We start from the raw sequence: 16,093 nt of genomic DNA on the forward strand, positions 1-16,093 counted from the left end.
GCTTCCCACAAATATAAACAGTAAACCCCAAACCGTTTCATCACCCCGCCAAAATAGACCGTTGGGAAATTTGGGTTGGACCATAGAGAAGTTACTTGGGCCCAGCCAGCCCAGATTAGTCACCGCGTTGATTTTTCAGGTGGAATGTGAGAGCAGAAATGGCGACTTTGGCGTTCGCGAGCCTAACATCTCCGCCGTTCTCGTCGTTGCGCCGGTCTCCGTCGACCCATGGAAGATTCCCGCTCCTCCATAAATCTCTGAATTGTGGTCAGAGATCTCTGCTTCTTCCCATAACATGCTCGTCTACAGAACCAAATCAAAACGCCGACGACTCGGAATCAGAAACGGCGTCGTTGACTCCGTCTTCTTCGAGTGACTTGACCTACAAACTCTATGCAGGGCTTGGAGGCGTTGGGTTTCTCGAGACGACGTACTTGACTTATCTCAAGCTCACAAATTCCAATGCATTCTGCCTCACCAGCGGCGGCGGCGGCAGCGGCAGCTGCGGCGACATTCTCAGCAGCGATTACGCTGTCGTTTTTGGTACTCCCCTTAACTCCATATCTGAAACCAATTCAAATTTTTGATCACCCAAAACAAGAAAAAGTGAAAATTTCGATTGGGTTTTTGTGGATTGGAAATGAATTGCATTGCACGCAAGGTGTTTGATAAAAATCCCTTTTGGCTTTCCCAGGTGTTCCTCTTCCGCTTATCGGAATAGTTGCTTATGGGTTAGTTGCTACTCTGGTTGTGCAGCTTTTGACTGCAAAGAAGTTGCCTTTTGGAATTGATGAATCTAATGCTCGCTTAGTATTGCTTGGGACTTCAACTTCCATGGCAGCGGCTAGCGCTTGATTTTTGTACATTCTTGGCACAAAGTTTTCAGGAGCTTCTTGCTCGTATTGCTTGTTATCCGCTTTGCTCTCTTTCACCTTGTTTTTCATTACTTTAAAGTTGAGCTTTTGGATATTGTTCTTTTCTGTTCTCTTTGATTTGATGTTAATGGCAGTGATTTAGTATTTGGGTTTATTGAAATTTAGGATTTTGGGTTAGAAAAAGTACAGAAGGAAGTGGGTTTGCTGTTTTGTATAGCTAGCTTGGTGGTTGTGACTCTCAACAGGTCATATAGTGCTCTTCCACCTGTGCCCTCAAGGTGATTAACCTAACTCATATTTTTATTTTTTTAGCTTTTCGGTTTCATGGATGTGTTAGTTTCATGGGTGATTAACGGAACTCGTATTCTGCTTTGAAGCTCAATCTTCTTGTATTATGAGGCTGCCTGTCTAGCTAATTTGATAGAGGAGGAAATAGAAATATATGTTAATAAGAATGGCAGTCAGAGTGGTAGGAAACATTGGAGACGGATAAACTTAAGTGTTACAACGATTTTCATAACAGTAAAGAGTAAATCATAAATAATGTATGGAAGGTTTGATGCTCGCAGCATCAAGGTAGCTGTGGTTTCCTTTATATTCTATTTTCTTCACTTTTGTTACTTTATGTTTAAGGAATTCACCGTAATGGGAATTCAATGGTCATTGATATGAATAGATCATTCTTTCACTGTGTAGTCTTTTGTGTTGAGTCTATAGATGTTGCCAACTTGGCTATTTATGTAGATGAAATTAATATCTGTTTTCTGTTTCTCTTTTTTCCTTACCTTTCTACCCCAAAAAAAAAAAAAAAAAAAATTCCAATATAAGATGTTGACGTGGCTTAATCGTAACTGTTTAAATAAGAGGGGATGGAAGAAGAAAGAAATTAAGAGCTGTGAGAATCCTACTCCTTTTCAAAATGCTAAGTTAACTTTTAACTCTTATTAGTCAACGAGGCGAATATAAAGAGAGAAATCCCATTGGATGGGATCATGTATGCTTCGGAAGGTACCAAACCTCTGTAAAAAAAAAATTAAAAAAAAATGTTACTAAACAAATGTTATGGTCACTTTTACACGTGTAAATTGATCTTGACTGTTTGATACACCAACGACTAGTCTGTTGCTTGTCATCTTGATGTTAATGCTACTCAAATTGCCAATTAAGCATTCTTTCATCATGATTATTAATGTTGAAAGGTTTCACATGCATCAACACGTGTCTTATTCATGTGTTAACGCTCAAAATTTGCAGGTTAACAAACTACATACTAAAGCCTTGGTGGGCTTGGGATGTGGACTGTAATGAAATTGACACATAAATGTAAGTGGTTCACCTCTAAAAATTGGGTTACATCCACTGTATTGCACAAATTCTATTAACTGCAAGACTGGAAAACAACTCTCAACTAATACATCAATTCTCTCCCTCCTTTTTGGTCTCACCCCTTATTGGAGGTTTTTACCCCTTTATATAGGCCCTCAATGAAACCTTCAGCTTGGGTCCTTCTTACTTGGCATTCAATCTGCTGACTACATAGACTAGCTTACTAACATCTCGTCACCTGCCATCCAGACATTTGATAGTGAAGTGATGGGTGTCCAGTTAAGATAACACGCATTCACATTGTAAAGTGGACTAAGCCTTCGATGTGCCTCGATTGTCGAACTCAACCTCTCTGAGCGCATTCCGACTCACTTTTCGTTTCAATCCTAGGTACCTGCTGTTGAATTTGGGTCGCTAAGTGGCTTGTTTGATGTATGAGTAGACATTCCCTTAGAGATTTGTGTCATAAAATTGTTAGTCTGCCCATGTGCTCTTAACGGTTGACAAACCTTTCGTATACCCTGGTCGGTTGGTCAGTGTTCGACAAGCCCTTCAGCACTCGGACGTGTTCCTTTCCAAGCCCTTTGGACCTTGGGCTTCTTGGTCTCCCATGGTCTTTGACTTTGCCTTGGGCTCTTCGTGGTTTCTTTCTAGGCTGGCACCTTCGGATGAGCCTAAAAATATCCAACATTAACGTCGCGTAGCACCAAATTAATTTTTATTTTATCTAATTATTAATGATCACGACCCTCATATGCATCAACCATTAAAATCAACCTCCACGCATGCCATACCACAATCCCAAATACCAAATTAGCATTATTTTTCCTTAATTAGCCAAGTAGATTAAGGCTTGACCACATGCCCATGCCATAAACACTCTTTACTAGTTCAACCCTTGTAAGACTTTTTCTCCTCCCCTCCTTCTATCTTTGGACCCACCCTCCACTAAAATTGCCCGTCCATTCTATCCAAACCCTAATTTAATCAACAGAACGCCAACTCAGCAATCAGACACCCAGATACCTCCAATAACGGAAGATCCGTCCGAATATTCCATTCGCCCCCTTAATTCCTGAGCCAGTCACGAAATAATACCGCTTGTCGTCGGCTACATAATTCTCTCTCATCCAACGCCATTGACCCCCTCATCCTCCCTTCCCACTTCAAAATTCTGTCACAATTCCCCTCACTTTCTCGCCATCCAAACAGGCAACAAGAAAGTAATACTAAACAGAAAGAAATGCATACTCCAATCTCCGATTCCGAGCAGCAGGAACTCATCGAGAAGCTCGACATCTTCAGGATCAGGGGTCGTGACAAACGCGGCCGCACCGTCCTTCGCATCATCGGCAAATTCTTTCCAGGTATTTTATGGATCTTCTGAGATTGCTTTTTGTAGAAAGCACTTCTCTTTCAGAGCGCTTGTGCTAGGAATGATTTTATTAAAAATACCATTGACTTTTTTTTTATCAAAAGTTCAAGCGATCCTGGAAGTGCTTTTTGAAGAAGCCCGTGCTTCTCCAGAAAGTGCTTTTGTGACCTATAACGTTTTCTGTCAATTTCAAAGCGCTTTCAGCATTTCAAAAGATTATTCCCAAACAGATTCTTAATCATTCTTCGTAATCAACAATTTATCCTTAATTTATTTTAGTTTTCTGATTATCTGATTTTTAATTTTAATTTTGTATTATTTAGCTCGAATTGTGAGCGTTGAGGCTCTGCGGAAGTATTTGGAGGAGAGAATATTCCCAGAGATCGAGAAAAAGCCGTTCGCTGTGCTGTACGTGCACACCGGAGCTCAAAGGTGCGAGAACTTCCCCGGAATCTCAGCCGTCCGATCAATCTACGACGCCATCCCGATCGCCGTCCGCCGGAATCTCGAAGCCGTGTATTTCCTCCACCCCGGCCTCCAGGCCCGCCTCTTTCTCGCCACCTTCGGCCGCTTCTTTTTCACCGACGGGTAAATAATTGATTGATTTACTTGAACGGAAAAGGCGCATGCAAGCATTTTTCCTGTCATTTGTACTAACGTGCGCTTGTGGTGCGGCGCAGGGTATACGGAAAGCTAAGGTACGTGAGCAGGCTCGATTATTTGTGGGAGCACGTGAGGAGGAGCGAGATTGAGGTGCCTGATTTCGTGTACGATCATGACGAGGACTTGGAGCACCGTCCGATGATGGACTACGGATTGGAGAGCGATCATCCGAGGGTGTACGATGCACCCGCGGTTGATTCGCCTGTGTCGACGTACTCCATGAGATGCATCTCTTAGCTAGTCGTAATAATTGAGAAGTAGTTTTTTTTTGTTCTTCTCGCTTTGTTACAATTTAGTGGTTGATTAGGATAAATGTGGTTGTATTTAGATAATATATATAAATCCAAATTTTCAATTTTTGGTCTGTTAAATTATAATAAAATTGAAAAATTAACAACTAAAGCCAAATTGGTCCATCGATCATCACTCAAATTTTATAAAATCAAAGGAGTTTTGTCGTGAATGTTTGTAGTTTACAACCTTTGTGCTACGATTTCAAAAGGAAGTCGCAAAATTAAAGAAACCAAAGTTTAAAGAGAGCGCGCGAAATTACTTATCTTTCAAGAAATTTAAGTTCCGTGATCTTCATTTCGATTCAATTTTAACCAACAATAAGGCTCAAACTCAAGAACAAAAACCTAGAAATGATTAGTTCCGAAAATTACGCTCTTCAATCGAACTCTTCCACCAGTTTTTATGGTTACTAATGCGTGTAAAGGATGACAACGAGTTCAAGCAAGTGTCGTCATAGGATGATTGAGAATTTAGGCTGATGGGAGAAGAGAGTGGAAAGGGGTGGGTGAGGAGGGGAATCTGATTCAAGAAACGCATTACGTTACCAATTACATGTAAAGATTTGAGTTCCAACAAAGAAACAGATTGCATAATCTGCATATATACATCCATAACAACATCGATAAACCGCATGCTTACACATCGGATAAACTAGATTGATGATTTTACACTAGTTTCGTATCAGATAATTCTACAAATCACTCGTGAGAAACTGGATATTCCCCCTCCGAGAGATGCAGAAAATGTGTCTTCATTCGCTGTCAGCAGTATCCCTGTCAAGTGTTGAGAAATAATTAAAAACAAACAAATCCTAGTTTTTCCAAGTGAAACACTATTGCTCAGGGGAATAAGCATGCTCTCAATCTACCTCATGAATCGCGATAGAACTTTTTCAGGTTTTGAAGAAAACCTGTATTTCTTCCCTTTTCTTTAAAACACGCGTTATCCTACATCAATTTGTTTACATTTTCGATATAGCCATTCGGTGTCTATAGAAGATTGTCATAACATGAGCACTAAATCATGGGTTTGTCATCGCTGGAAACCTACAATCCTTTGAGCTGAATGATAATGTTCTTTAGGAAAAAGACTGCATGAACTAGCCTTGTTAATGATTCCGAAAATTGCTTATCTGCTATCACATTCTGAAGATGAAATTCAGTTGAAAATACAAAGCACTTTTTGTTTCGCCGAGTGGCAAAAACAAAAATTTTGTAGGCATGTAAACAGTAAACCTTTCACATTTTGAGAAGAATGAAGCGTATCACACTTACATTAATCAGTCAGCAAGCCGATGCCGACGGAAATCAAGAGGGCGGAGCCAACTGGATGGTGGATGGAGCATTTTGTTAAAGCAGGACAAAGCATGTCCGTCCCGAATGATGCCACTCTCTAGCATGAACACGCGAGTGTTACACCTTTTTGATCCCCCAATTCCGTGTAAATGAGGAAGCTTTTGATCAGTGAATAAAATGCAATTTCCCTTCACTCTACCAAAGTCTCTGGTGGAGACGGCGAAAGACCCATCATTGCTCAAAATAAACACTTGATCTCCCAAGTTCTTCACATCAACCCACCTACCCCATTCTTGATCCAGCCTATAAACTTTAAAATCAACAGCCTCGCCGTCAACAGAAGCGGCGAAACGATGAGGAGGAGCTTGAAAATTAGGGCCAAAAACACTAACATTTTCATTCTCAACATTGTGCTCTGGGAACCTTTCCATTTCACACTTGTCAAGGTACCGATCAACAACGAAGAGATCGCCACAAGACTCAACCAAATGCTTCCGCCCGCCAAACCCACATAACGGAGGCGAAAATTGGATCACATTCAAATCAGAATTGACCCATGAAATTGTTCCCCATCTATCGACAACATAGCATTGACCCTTATACACAATAAGATCATCGTAGTGTGAGTTTTGTTCATCCACATGGGTCCATTTCTCATCCCCGAATCTCAAGAAGCCCAACTTTCCGCCATTGCAAATCATAAAAATACAACAATCATTCAACTTTTTTGCATCCATGACTACCACTTTGTTCACACAAGCCGTAACAACATTGAGACTATTTCTAAACTGCAGACTATATGATTTTCGCAATTCGACCATCTTAAAGTCCAACAAATTGAATTCCTTTAAAGAGTTAGATGCAGGGAAAAACCTGAGCGGCTTATTACTGATTGGATGCAGCAATCGCAGGTCCCCGGAACTCGACTCCTCAAACTTCACCACCCACGGTTTTGACGAATTGGGCTTTTCGCCGACGAGCGATTCCATCCGATAGACTTTGATTTGAAAGAGTAGGGCTTTGGGTTGAGTCTGCAGAGCTCCGCCATCCTCGGCGGCGGGAGGGGAAGAGAAGCTGAGGGGCAGAGGAGGGGTAACGGGTTGCTGAAAAGGGGAGACGGAGGAGCGCCATGTCTTGCAGACGCTGCGAAATCGGAGAACGTCGAGGCGGTTGTCGAGGCGATTTCCGATTGCCGGCCATAGCTCCTTTGGAAGATCGGACCACTCCTTCGTCGTCTCCATCTTGATTGACTTAGGAGGGAGGAGAATCTATGGAAAAATGGTTGTTTATCATGGGGTGGTCCCTCCCCACTAATTCGCGCCCGTTTATTTGTCGAATTCTTATTGGGTGGGGATTTCAGTTTGTCAACAAATAAGAAAAATCTCAGATTGTCTGATATGACAGGTCGGATAATAACTGAGTCCATATCCATTTTATTCTCTAATCAAGCTATTTAACAATGATTAGGTGAGTTTGTCAGATTTATTTAATTTTTACTATATTATTGTTGTTTTATTTTCACTCCTTTAAATAGTTGATTCCTTATTACATAAGATCAAATTTATGAAATATACTGAATTCCAGAATTGAAAATAAACTCAATTTTTGTTACCTGCCGTAGAAACTTAATTGTGGGTCACTCGTTTTGCTTTAGTGTAATGACGAAAATATGCTACCGCATCATATGTAAAAGAGTTGCATGTGAAGAAGGATTTATTGTTTCTTCACATGCATACACAATAAAATTAATAACATATTCATTATTTTTTAAAATAAGAAAACTGATGTTAAAATATTAATGGACAAATTAAAAAATGAATACAAGCTACTAATACGTATCCAATTGTTTTTTTTAATAAAAAAATGATATTATTTATCTAAGGGTGTGGCAGAGTAGATTAAGCCTTACAATGTGTTATTAATAATGTAATTCAAATTTGTTTTTAGTTGTATATCGAACATAAGACCTCTCACTTACAAGTAAAAAAGAATATCATTAGACCGTAGTACTAGTGGCTAGTAAGTATCCATTTGAGTTTGCCAAAGGTGTTTCAAATCTCTCTCTTGCAGTTGCAGGTGATGGTGCTTTTGGTTTTGGTATGAGTAATTTATTATCCTAATTTTTTGTTTTATTTATTTTTAAATTTGATGAGTTCGATGGTGTAGCAGGTGTGCTAAATTTGATGGAAAGGGATTCTCTTCGAATTTCTTTCCACCAAATCCACCTAGTCCAGGATCTGGGGTGTTGAATTTTGATCCAACGGCTACAAACAGGGAGTCCCTTTAAAAGTTATAGTAACTGTAGCCGTTGAATCAAAAGCTAATGGCCCGGATCTCAGACTAGGTGGATTTGATGAAAAGGTATCCGGAGAGGATCCCTTTCCAAATTCGATGATATGTTGCTTGTAATTGTAAAGCAAGTGCCGGTTGGAATACGGCAGAAGAGGATATTTTCTAGATTCACTTTGTAGGGATCTTAGGAATTTTCATATTCGAACTGTTCATTGTATATCGCGTGACCACTTTTCGTTAAATATTATTTGTGTTTAATTTTAAATAAAAAAGTCAAATGATTTTTGAGCGCATGATACACGATGAATGACTAAGATGTAGAAATCCCTAAGATCCTCACAAAATAGATTCGAATGGAATTCAATTTCGAATGGGGCACGGTCACGAGTGGGACCCAGGTAGGTATTGCAGAAGGTGAGATGGTCGTGGGACCAAGCTGAAAGTGCCAATTTGGCACCCTTTCCGTTGTGGTGCAAAATTCATTAGAAAACTCCTTGTGTAGGCAAACACTTGATGGTATTGGTGGTGCACCTACTCGTTCCCAAAAGAATTTTTTATTTTTTATTTTTTTTAAAATATATTTTTTATTATTATTTTTATTTATTTATTTATTTTAAATAATCTCTAAAATTATTTTTTGTAAAGGTGATATTCAAATAAAGATTAAAAAATTAAACAATTCTGATTATGAAATTTGTACGGTCAAGATATGTTATTCGCAAGAGAAAATGAACTCATCCTCCCTAGAGATGTATAATACTTGCATTCCTTATGTGGGGATGCATGTATTGCCCTATTTTCGAATACCGTATATTGATCGAATAAAATCAATGGTCAGACTTGTTTAATTTATAGGAAAGCACAAATCCCCTATTTGCAAATACTATATATTGACCGAATGTAAGCATTGATCAGAATCTTTTAATTTATAGGAGATACACATGTGTCCCCTGTTTGCTAATACCATATATTGACCGAATGAAATTAATGATTGGAATTATTTAATTTATTAATCTTCAATTGAAGATCACTCATGTAAAAAACCATTCAAATTCGAGATTGTTTAGTCATCAAAATACATCAAATAAATGGACAGTTCACCATAAATATATTGCTTAGTACTTACACCGTCGATTTGTTCTATACATTTGAATGACTAAATGATCTTCAATTGAAATTCATGGGTGCAAGTATTATCTTATATTAAAAGCAAATGCTCTATATTATATTGGAAGAAAAGAACTTCTGTGATGCTTGTTGAAGATATCGATCGCAATTATTGCTAATTATTCCAATTTAAAAATGGATCAAAACAACAAAACCTCACAAATTTAACTTATTTTTACATAAAAAGAAAAGAGAAGATTCATTTCTTCTTTATTTTTGTTTGGATCTAATCATTAGGAAGTGATGTTAACATGAGTAGCCACCAACCGACTGAAATTCATGGGTGTGACAAATCTTGTTCCTCCACCATAGAGGGTAAGTGCTGCCAATTCCGAAGCATATTCAGTGGGATGATAACTGTCCCAGAACAAGTACTCGCGCCGATTCGCACAAAGGTTGGGGCCAATGAGAAAAAAGCATGGCAATTCTCCATTGAACTTTCCTGATCCACAGCAGGCTGATTGGACGTCCTTGAAGCCTATCAAGTTGAAAGATTGTATATTCATTTTTTAAGACTTGAAAGGTAAATCTAATCATAACAACCCTAGTGATTTTATGATAAACATTTTAGTGCGACGGTAGTATTGCCATGTGGTGTGTTATCAAAGTCATTGTTATTATTAGTTATAGTACGTGTATCTATTTTTTTAATATTATTACTTTCATAAAATATTAAGTTTATGGTCTACTCATATTACATAGAGTATGTGAATATATAAGTTAACATAGTGGCGGTTTTGGGATTGTGCAATAGGTGCCCTTGCACAAAACCCCCAATCCTAAAGGTCAATAAATATGATATCATCCACATATGTACCAACTTGGTTTGTAGCAAAAATACTTCATCTTTGAAAAAAAATCTAGGTTATATATGTGAATAAAAGACATATAACCTCCATACGCATAAGAAAAATCACTTTTATGTTTTTAGTTTGGTTCTACCAGCTTTGCTCTAAATTTTGTTTTTATATATATTTTTTTCATAATTTTTGTTGGTTTTAATTATAACTCAAGTAATAGTACTCCATTTAAGTAGATCACTTATTAGTACAATTAACATCCTCATGACGATAGTTATGATGACACAATCTCTAGTTTAATCAATTTGCACATATAACCTTTAAAAGATGATTAAGAAAATAAACATGTTATTATAAAATTTGTAATGTGAACATATGTTAGTCGCAAAATGAATGAATGGACAAGGCAGTACACGGATGGATGAACAAGGTGGTGCACTCATAGGGTCCTTCAGTTGTTAGATTCTTTTTACAGCTTGTATGAAGAACAAACTCAAGGTTCAATTAAATCACCATGTTTTCTATATGAAATGCTTACCGAAGGCTAATGGGTCTTCAAGGATACTCATGGTCATTTCATAAGCATTCCCGAGTGAGTATTTCATCCTTTCCAATTTTGAACTCATGTTTCGCAGAAGATCCTTAAGTGAAATGAAAAAGGATTGAGCGAGCTTGTTTAGATCTTCTCTACAATCACCCGACTTCTTTGATGAAGCACGTAAATTAGGACAGCATCCAATTGGAGGAATACTTATAATCCCAAATTTCCGAGCTCCTAGCATGTATAAATTCTGCATTATACATATATTAAAAATTGATTGGAAACAAAAAGATAAATCCAGGGGAATGATAAGAGGATCAAATTTTGAATAATGTTTTTGGTACTACATATGCTAATCACCTTGACCACATTCCTAGTAAAGGTGGATATGTATTAGTAACGTAATCAGGAGGATATGTTGCGAGCTTCGGTGTTACAGTTTGGTGATGCTTGGCATAAGCGGTTGAATTTAATGGAATTTGCCTACAACAACAGCTTTCATTCGAGTATCGGCATGACACCATTTGAGGCATTATATGGTAGATCTTGTCGCACACCGTTGTGTTGGTCAGAGGTAGGGGAAAGAGTTTTGGTGGGCCCGGAGATTGTTGAGGAGACTACTCAAAATGTTCAAGTAATTAAGTCTAACCTGAAGGCGGCCCAGGATAGGTAGAAGAGTTTAGCAGATCGGCATGCTACTGACAGAATGTATGAGGTTGGTGATTGGGTATTTCTGAAGCTTTCACCATGGAGAGGCGTTGTACGGTTTGGAAAGAAAGGTAAGTTGAGTCCCAGGTATATCGGACCATACATGGTCACTGAGCGAGTTGGCGAGGTAGCTTACAGGCTGGAGTTACCTCCGAAGTTGGCTAGAGTACATAACGTTTTTCACGTGTCCATGCTTCGACATTATGTTGCTGATCTGTCTCATGTGATACCACCTTAACCCTTGGAAATCAATCCGAATTTGACTTATGATGAGGAACCAGTGACGATCCTAGATTGGAAGGAAAAGGTTATGAGGAACAAGACAGTGAACTTGGTGAAAGTTTTGTGGAGGAATCATTATGTGGAGGAAGCTACGTGGGAAACTGAAGATCGGATGAGAGATTTGTATCCTCGGTTGTTCTTTGATCACTAGGGGTTGTTTTGTATGGTTGTTTTGAATTTCGGGACGAAATTCTTATAAGGTGGGTAGGTTGTGACAGCCCGTTCCGGAATTTTCAAACTGTAAGTGTGAAATGACGATTTTGCCCCTAATGTGAATTTTCGTTGTGTGGTTGTTTTTGGATTGTTGTTGGCTGATTGTGGACCACACACATTTCCACACACACACCCTCACCTTTCTCTGCCCTGCACCCCCTGTCCGAGCCCTCTCTCTCTCTCCCATTTTCACCTCCATTTGTACGGACATGCCTAGAAACCCTCTAAATCTTCACAGATCGAAGAAACAAAGTACATATTCATGCTCATGAGGTCCGTAGAAGTTCAACCATACCCATTTCAGGTAAGGATACCTTCGTTTTCACGTCAAACTCGGGATACCCGATTTTTGTCACTATTCATGCACACGTTAATTCTTGTGTTTTTGGGAATTTCAAGCTTGTATGAAGCTTGGTGAGGTCCTTAGGAGGCTCGGGGTGGTTCGTTTGAAGGTTTTGGACGTCGGGATCGTGAGTTACAAGGTTGGCCGGAGTTGGTGGTGTTTTCCCGGTGAGATTCCGTGGATTTTAGCACTTGAAAGTGGTATGGATTTGTTCCTCTCGTTGTAAGCTTCATTTTGGTACCAATTTTGTGAAATTTGGTTGAAAAACGAAGAAGATATGAAGGTTTGAAGTTTTTACGATTTTCCGGCGTTAACGGAATCCGTTAAAGTTAACGAAATATTCCTGACGGCGTTAACTGATGCCGTCAGCGTGCCAGGCACGTGCCTACACATGGCCGGTGCGTGCGACGGTGGAAAATTTTTCTAAAAATATGGGGATGTTCCTGAGGTTGAGTAGATCACGTTGGTGTATTCATACACCCCATTTGAGCATTGTATGAGAAGTTATTTCATAAGGTTGGTTATGTGTTTTAAAATTAACGTTTTTATAGTTGTTTCGTATATAGGTGAGACCTATCCCGAGGACGAGCGCGGTCACTCGAGGCAAGGGGGTTACGACCCTTCTACATACCAGTGAGTGGGCTTTTGGTTTTCCGTATATACCTATATACTTATACTTTTCCTAGAAAGTGAAATGAAACGTTTATTCGTTTATATGCCATGCATTATATTGCCGTTTATTTATGCATTGTTAGTTGCATATATATATATGTATTGGTGTTGTGGACGCACAGGTAAATGCCAGGTGAGTTATGATTTATGTTTACGTTCAGTAGTGATTTGAGATGCTTAGAGAGCTCATAACCTGCACCCCCAGTGTTAGTGCTCCCGCCCAGAGTCGGGCACAGTCCTTCACGTGATGTTCACCTCCCGCACCACACGCTCATCTTGGATCCAAGTTAGGTGCACAGTCCTGTCGTACAGACCACTTTAGGTGGTTCCGACTCGTAGGTGACCCGCGATTATTTGCCCAGCCTTCACGTGATCGTAGCACTTGAGCGTACTTATATTACACCCAGGCTTGTCGTACAGACCACTTTAGGTGGTTCCGACTCGTGTGCAGGTATAGTTAGTGAGATGGAGATTTGAGCTCTAGATTCAGCCGTACAGGTCACGTTAGGTGACTCCGGCTGACAGATTACATGACATTGATTTGATATTCCTGAGCACTTGCATTTTACTTCGAGGCATTTGGCATGGCATATTTCTGAGCATGACTTATATATATGTATATTCTATTTTCTGGGAAGTATACAGGTTTTACGGCGAGGGGTTAGAACTTATTTATGAAATGGTTTTTGGAAAAACTTTGTTTTTGCCCACTCACGCTTTTGTTTTGCGCCCCTCCAGGTTCTAGTTGGCTAGCACGTTTGGTGGCTCCCCTGAGGATTTCCCCGGCATATCTGACAGACTATTACCAGTGTAGGACCACCTTCGGGTGTGCTTTTGTGTGTCATTTTCTCCCGGACTGCATTAGGTCTTCGTGCTCTGAACTTTGTTCTCACACTTACGCTTGCACATGTTTGTTATTACTTTGTGTAAAGCTGGTTTTTATTTATTTGTACTATTTTTATTAGTATTCTATTAGCTTCCGCACTGTGCACATGGTTACGTCACTTCCACGTGACGGCCAGCATGCCCTGATCTCGATCGGGGTGTGTCATAAATTATGTTTGGCCTTATGACCCTTTAGCCCTCGGTTGGAGACGGTTTTTTGTCACAGGGCTAAAACGAGCCCTATGCCCATTTGGCCCTCGGTTGGAGATGGAGGCAAATATAGCCATGTACTGTTCATTAAAATATTAATATCTTGGTGGGCCAAATGACTCGATGGCCTTACTATAGCGGTTTAGTATTCAGAATTTTATTGGAGCGATGTTAAAGATCATGCAAGGTTCTTTCTATTTTTCATGTGTGATTTGTGCTCAACATGCTTCTTCACGTGTGATAAATTTCAAATTTAACATGTAAACAACAATTGATATTTAAAAAAAATTTATTCTGCACTCCCTGAAATGAAACTTTCGTTTCTTTCAAAAAAAAAAAAAATACATAATGACTTTTTTTTTTTGAGTATATTGATATTTTTACACTAGGGGGAGGGGAAGTTCGGCTAAGCCATACAATGGGCAACTTAATTTGGTATCGAATTCGCCATTCACGAGATTCGAACTTAAGACATCTCACTTTCAAGTAAAGTAATAACACCGTTGTTTTTGTTAACAAAAAAAACCCACAATACCGTTTTATTATTGTGAGATGTTTGTTTTGTTTTTTGGCAGATTGGCAAATCCTAGAACTAAACCGATAGAGTTCTCTGGTCTAGCAACATATTTTTACAATTCATGTTTTCGAAAGAATGCATATAGGGGTGTGCTATCCACACACTTTATTTTATTTTTCACACATTTTTTATTAATTTTTATCATTTGATATTCTTCAATTCTTCTAATCCGACAATCGAAAATTAAAAAAATATGTGCAAATGGAAATTAGGTTAGTTTGATGATACAACGACTGTTCAGTTAGCTTAGTTATAGAGTTAGTTTGATGATACAACAATCACAATACTCGGAGAATAAAGATTGCAACTTGTCATTGAATGATTGGTGCTCCCAACGACTGTTCAGTTAGCTTAGTTAGGTGTGGAAATGGAAATTAGGTTGAACATATGTTAATGGATCAGTTGGACCTGTCGGTACAGAACTTGTCTAAATTTCTGGTTGATTTTTTTCGCAAACTTAATACGAATTATGAAATTTCAGTTCGAATCTTTTTTAGTAATTTAAATATATTTAGGAGAATTACCTTTTTGCTTGTAAAAAAAAAAAAAAGAGTTTTAACGAAAAATTCACGGTACTGTTCACTTTAACGAAAAACCACATTTTTATACTAAAAAGTCAATCCTAGTACTATTTACTTTATCTTTTATTTTGTCCTTATCATTAAAACTCAAAGTTTTCAAACCTTTTTTTATTAGTTTTCCTAAAAAAAAATGATGAGGTCCTAACATATAATTAAAACTAGAATATGCCCACATACAAAGTGTATGTGAACATTTTTTTTTTTGACCAAACGATATTATCCATACTAAAGGATGGGAGAGTCGGCTAAGTCTCATAATGAGTTATCAATAATGTGGTCCAAATTCGCTTTTGACGAGAATTAGACCTAAGTCTTCTCACTTACAAGTGGAGAGGAATACCACTAAATCGTACTGCTAAGTGATTTTTTTAATTTTTAAATAGAAGGAGAGAGGAAGAGAGTGAGAGAGAACTTCGGAGCAGGAGTGGGAGAGAGGGGTCAGAGATTTATTTTTATTTTTTAATTAGAAATATTAGAGTCACATATAGATGAGGTTTTAAAAAGTAGTAAAATATTGGTTGTGTGTAATTACATTACTGTCCATTTTTTTATTTAAGTTTAGTTTTGATTAGAGGGTTAGAATGGTAATTTACAAAGTTTTGGTTGACAATAAGATTTCTATTAATATGTTACTAGCATTTGTCTACACACTTTGTGTGTATGAACACATTTTTTTTAGAAAAATGAGGAGAGAGGGAGAGAGATCATGTGGGGGGAGTGGGAGGTTTTTGTTTTCATATATATTTTTTTAATATTGGAGGTATTTTAACATCACCTGTAAATGAGGCTTCAATAAAAAACAGTAAAATTTGGACCTATGAATTAAATTATCGCCCATCATTTTTTTGTGTGATAGAAGACTAAGTAGTATTTTCACTCTCTTTTGGCTGACAAAAAATGTTTCATTAATTAATAGAGATGTTCACTTTTGATTAAAGGGTAGAATGGTAATTTTATGAAGTTTTAGTTGACAAGAAGAACTTCATTAATTAAT

General features: G+C 38.3%; 3 protein-coding genes across 7 annotated transcripts; 2 read left to right on the forward strand and 1 right to left on the reverse strand.

The window, feature by feature from the left end:
- The first annotated feature begins 158 nt into the window (after positions 1-158).
- LOC137744315 (uncharacterized) lies at positions 159-1,584 on the forward strand. The gene is made up of 2 exons (XM_068484158.2): positions 159-543; positions 695-1,584. The coding sequence occupies exons 1-2, from the start codon at positions 159-161 to the stop codon at positions 853-855; spliced, it is 546 nt and encodes a 181-aa protein (XP_068340259.2). The 3' UTR covers positions 856-1,584.
- LOC137744325 (uncharacterized) lies at positions 1,042-4,594 on the forward strand. The gene is made up of 4 exons (XM_068484165.2): positions 1,042-1,153; positions 2,130-3,568; positions 3,900-4,164; positions 4,257-4,594. The coding sequence occupies exons 2-4, from the start codon at positions 3,445-3,447 to the stop codon at positions 4,474-4,476; spliced, it is 609 nt and encodes a 202-aa protein (XP_068340266.1). The 5' UTR covers positions 1,042-1,153; positions 2,130-3,444; the 3' UTR covers positions 4,477-4,594.
- A 462-nt stretch (positions 4,595-5,056) lies between these two features.
- LOC137740980 (putative F-box protein At1g65770) lies at positions 5,057-7,192 on the reverse strand. 5 transcript variants are annotated; one of them, XR_011069192.2, is made up of 3 exons: positions 5,808-7,157; positions 5,402-5,623; positions 5,057-5,306 (listed from the first exon to the last, which is right to left on the reverse strand). XR_011069192.2 is itself a non-coding variant. In XM_068480792.2 (2 exons), the coding sequence occupies exon 1, from the start codon at positions 7,067-7,069 to the stop codon at positions 5,813-5,815; it is 1,257 nt and encodes a 418-aa protein (XP_068336893.2). In that variant the 5' UTR covers positions 7,070-7,192; the 3' UTR covers positions 5,057-5,306; positions 5,808-5,812. The 5 variants fall into 5 exon arrangements, 1 of the variants encoding a protein (XP_068336893.2); XR_015957160.1 differs by having other exon boundaries at positions 5,402-5,665; XR_015957161.1 differs by having other exon boundaries at positions 5,402-5,668.
- Between the last annotated feature and the right edge of the window lie 8,901 nt (positions 7,193-16,093).

The sequence above is a fragment of the Pyrus communis genome, chromosome 15 (genome assembly GCF_041283825.1).
Source record: "Pyrus communis isolate YQ-2024b chromosome 15, ASM4128382v1, whole genome shotgun sequence".
In the NCBI taxonomy this organism is placed as follows: Eukaryota; Viridiplantae; Streptophyta; class Magnoliopsida; order Rosales; family Rosaceae; genus Pyrus; species Pyrus communis.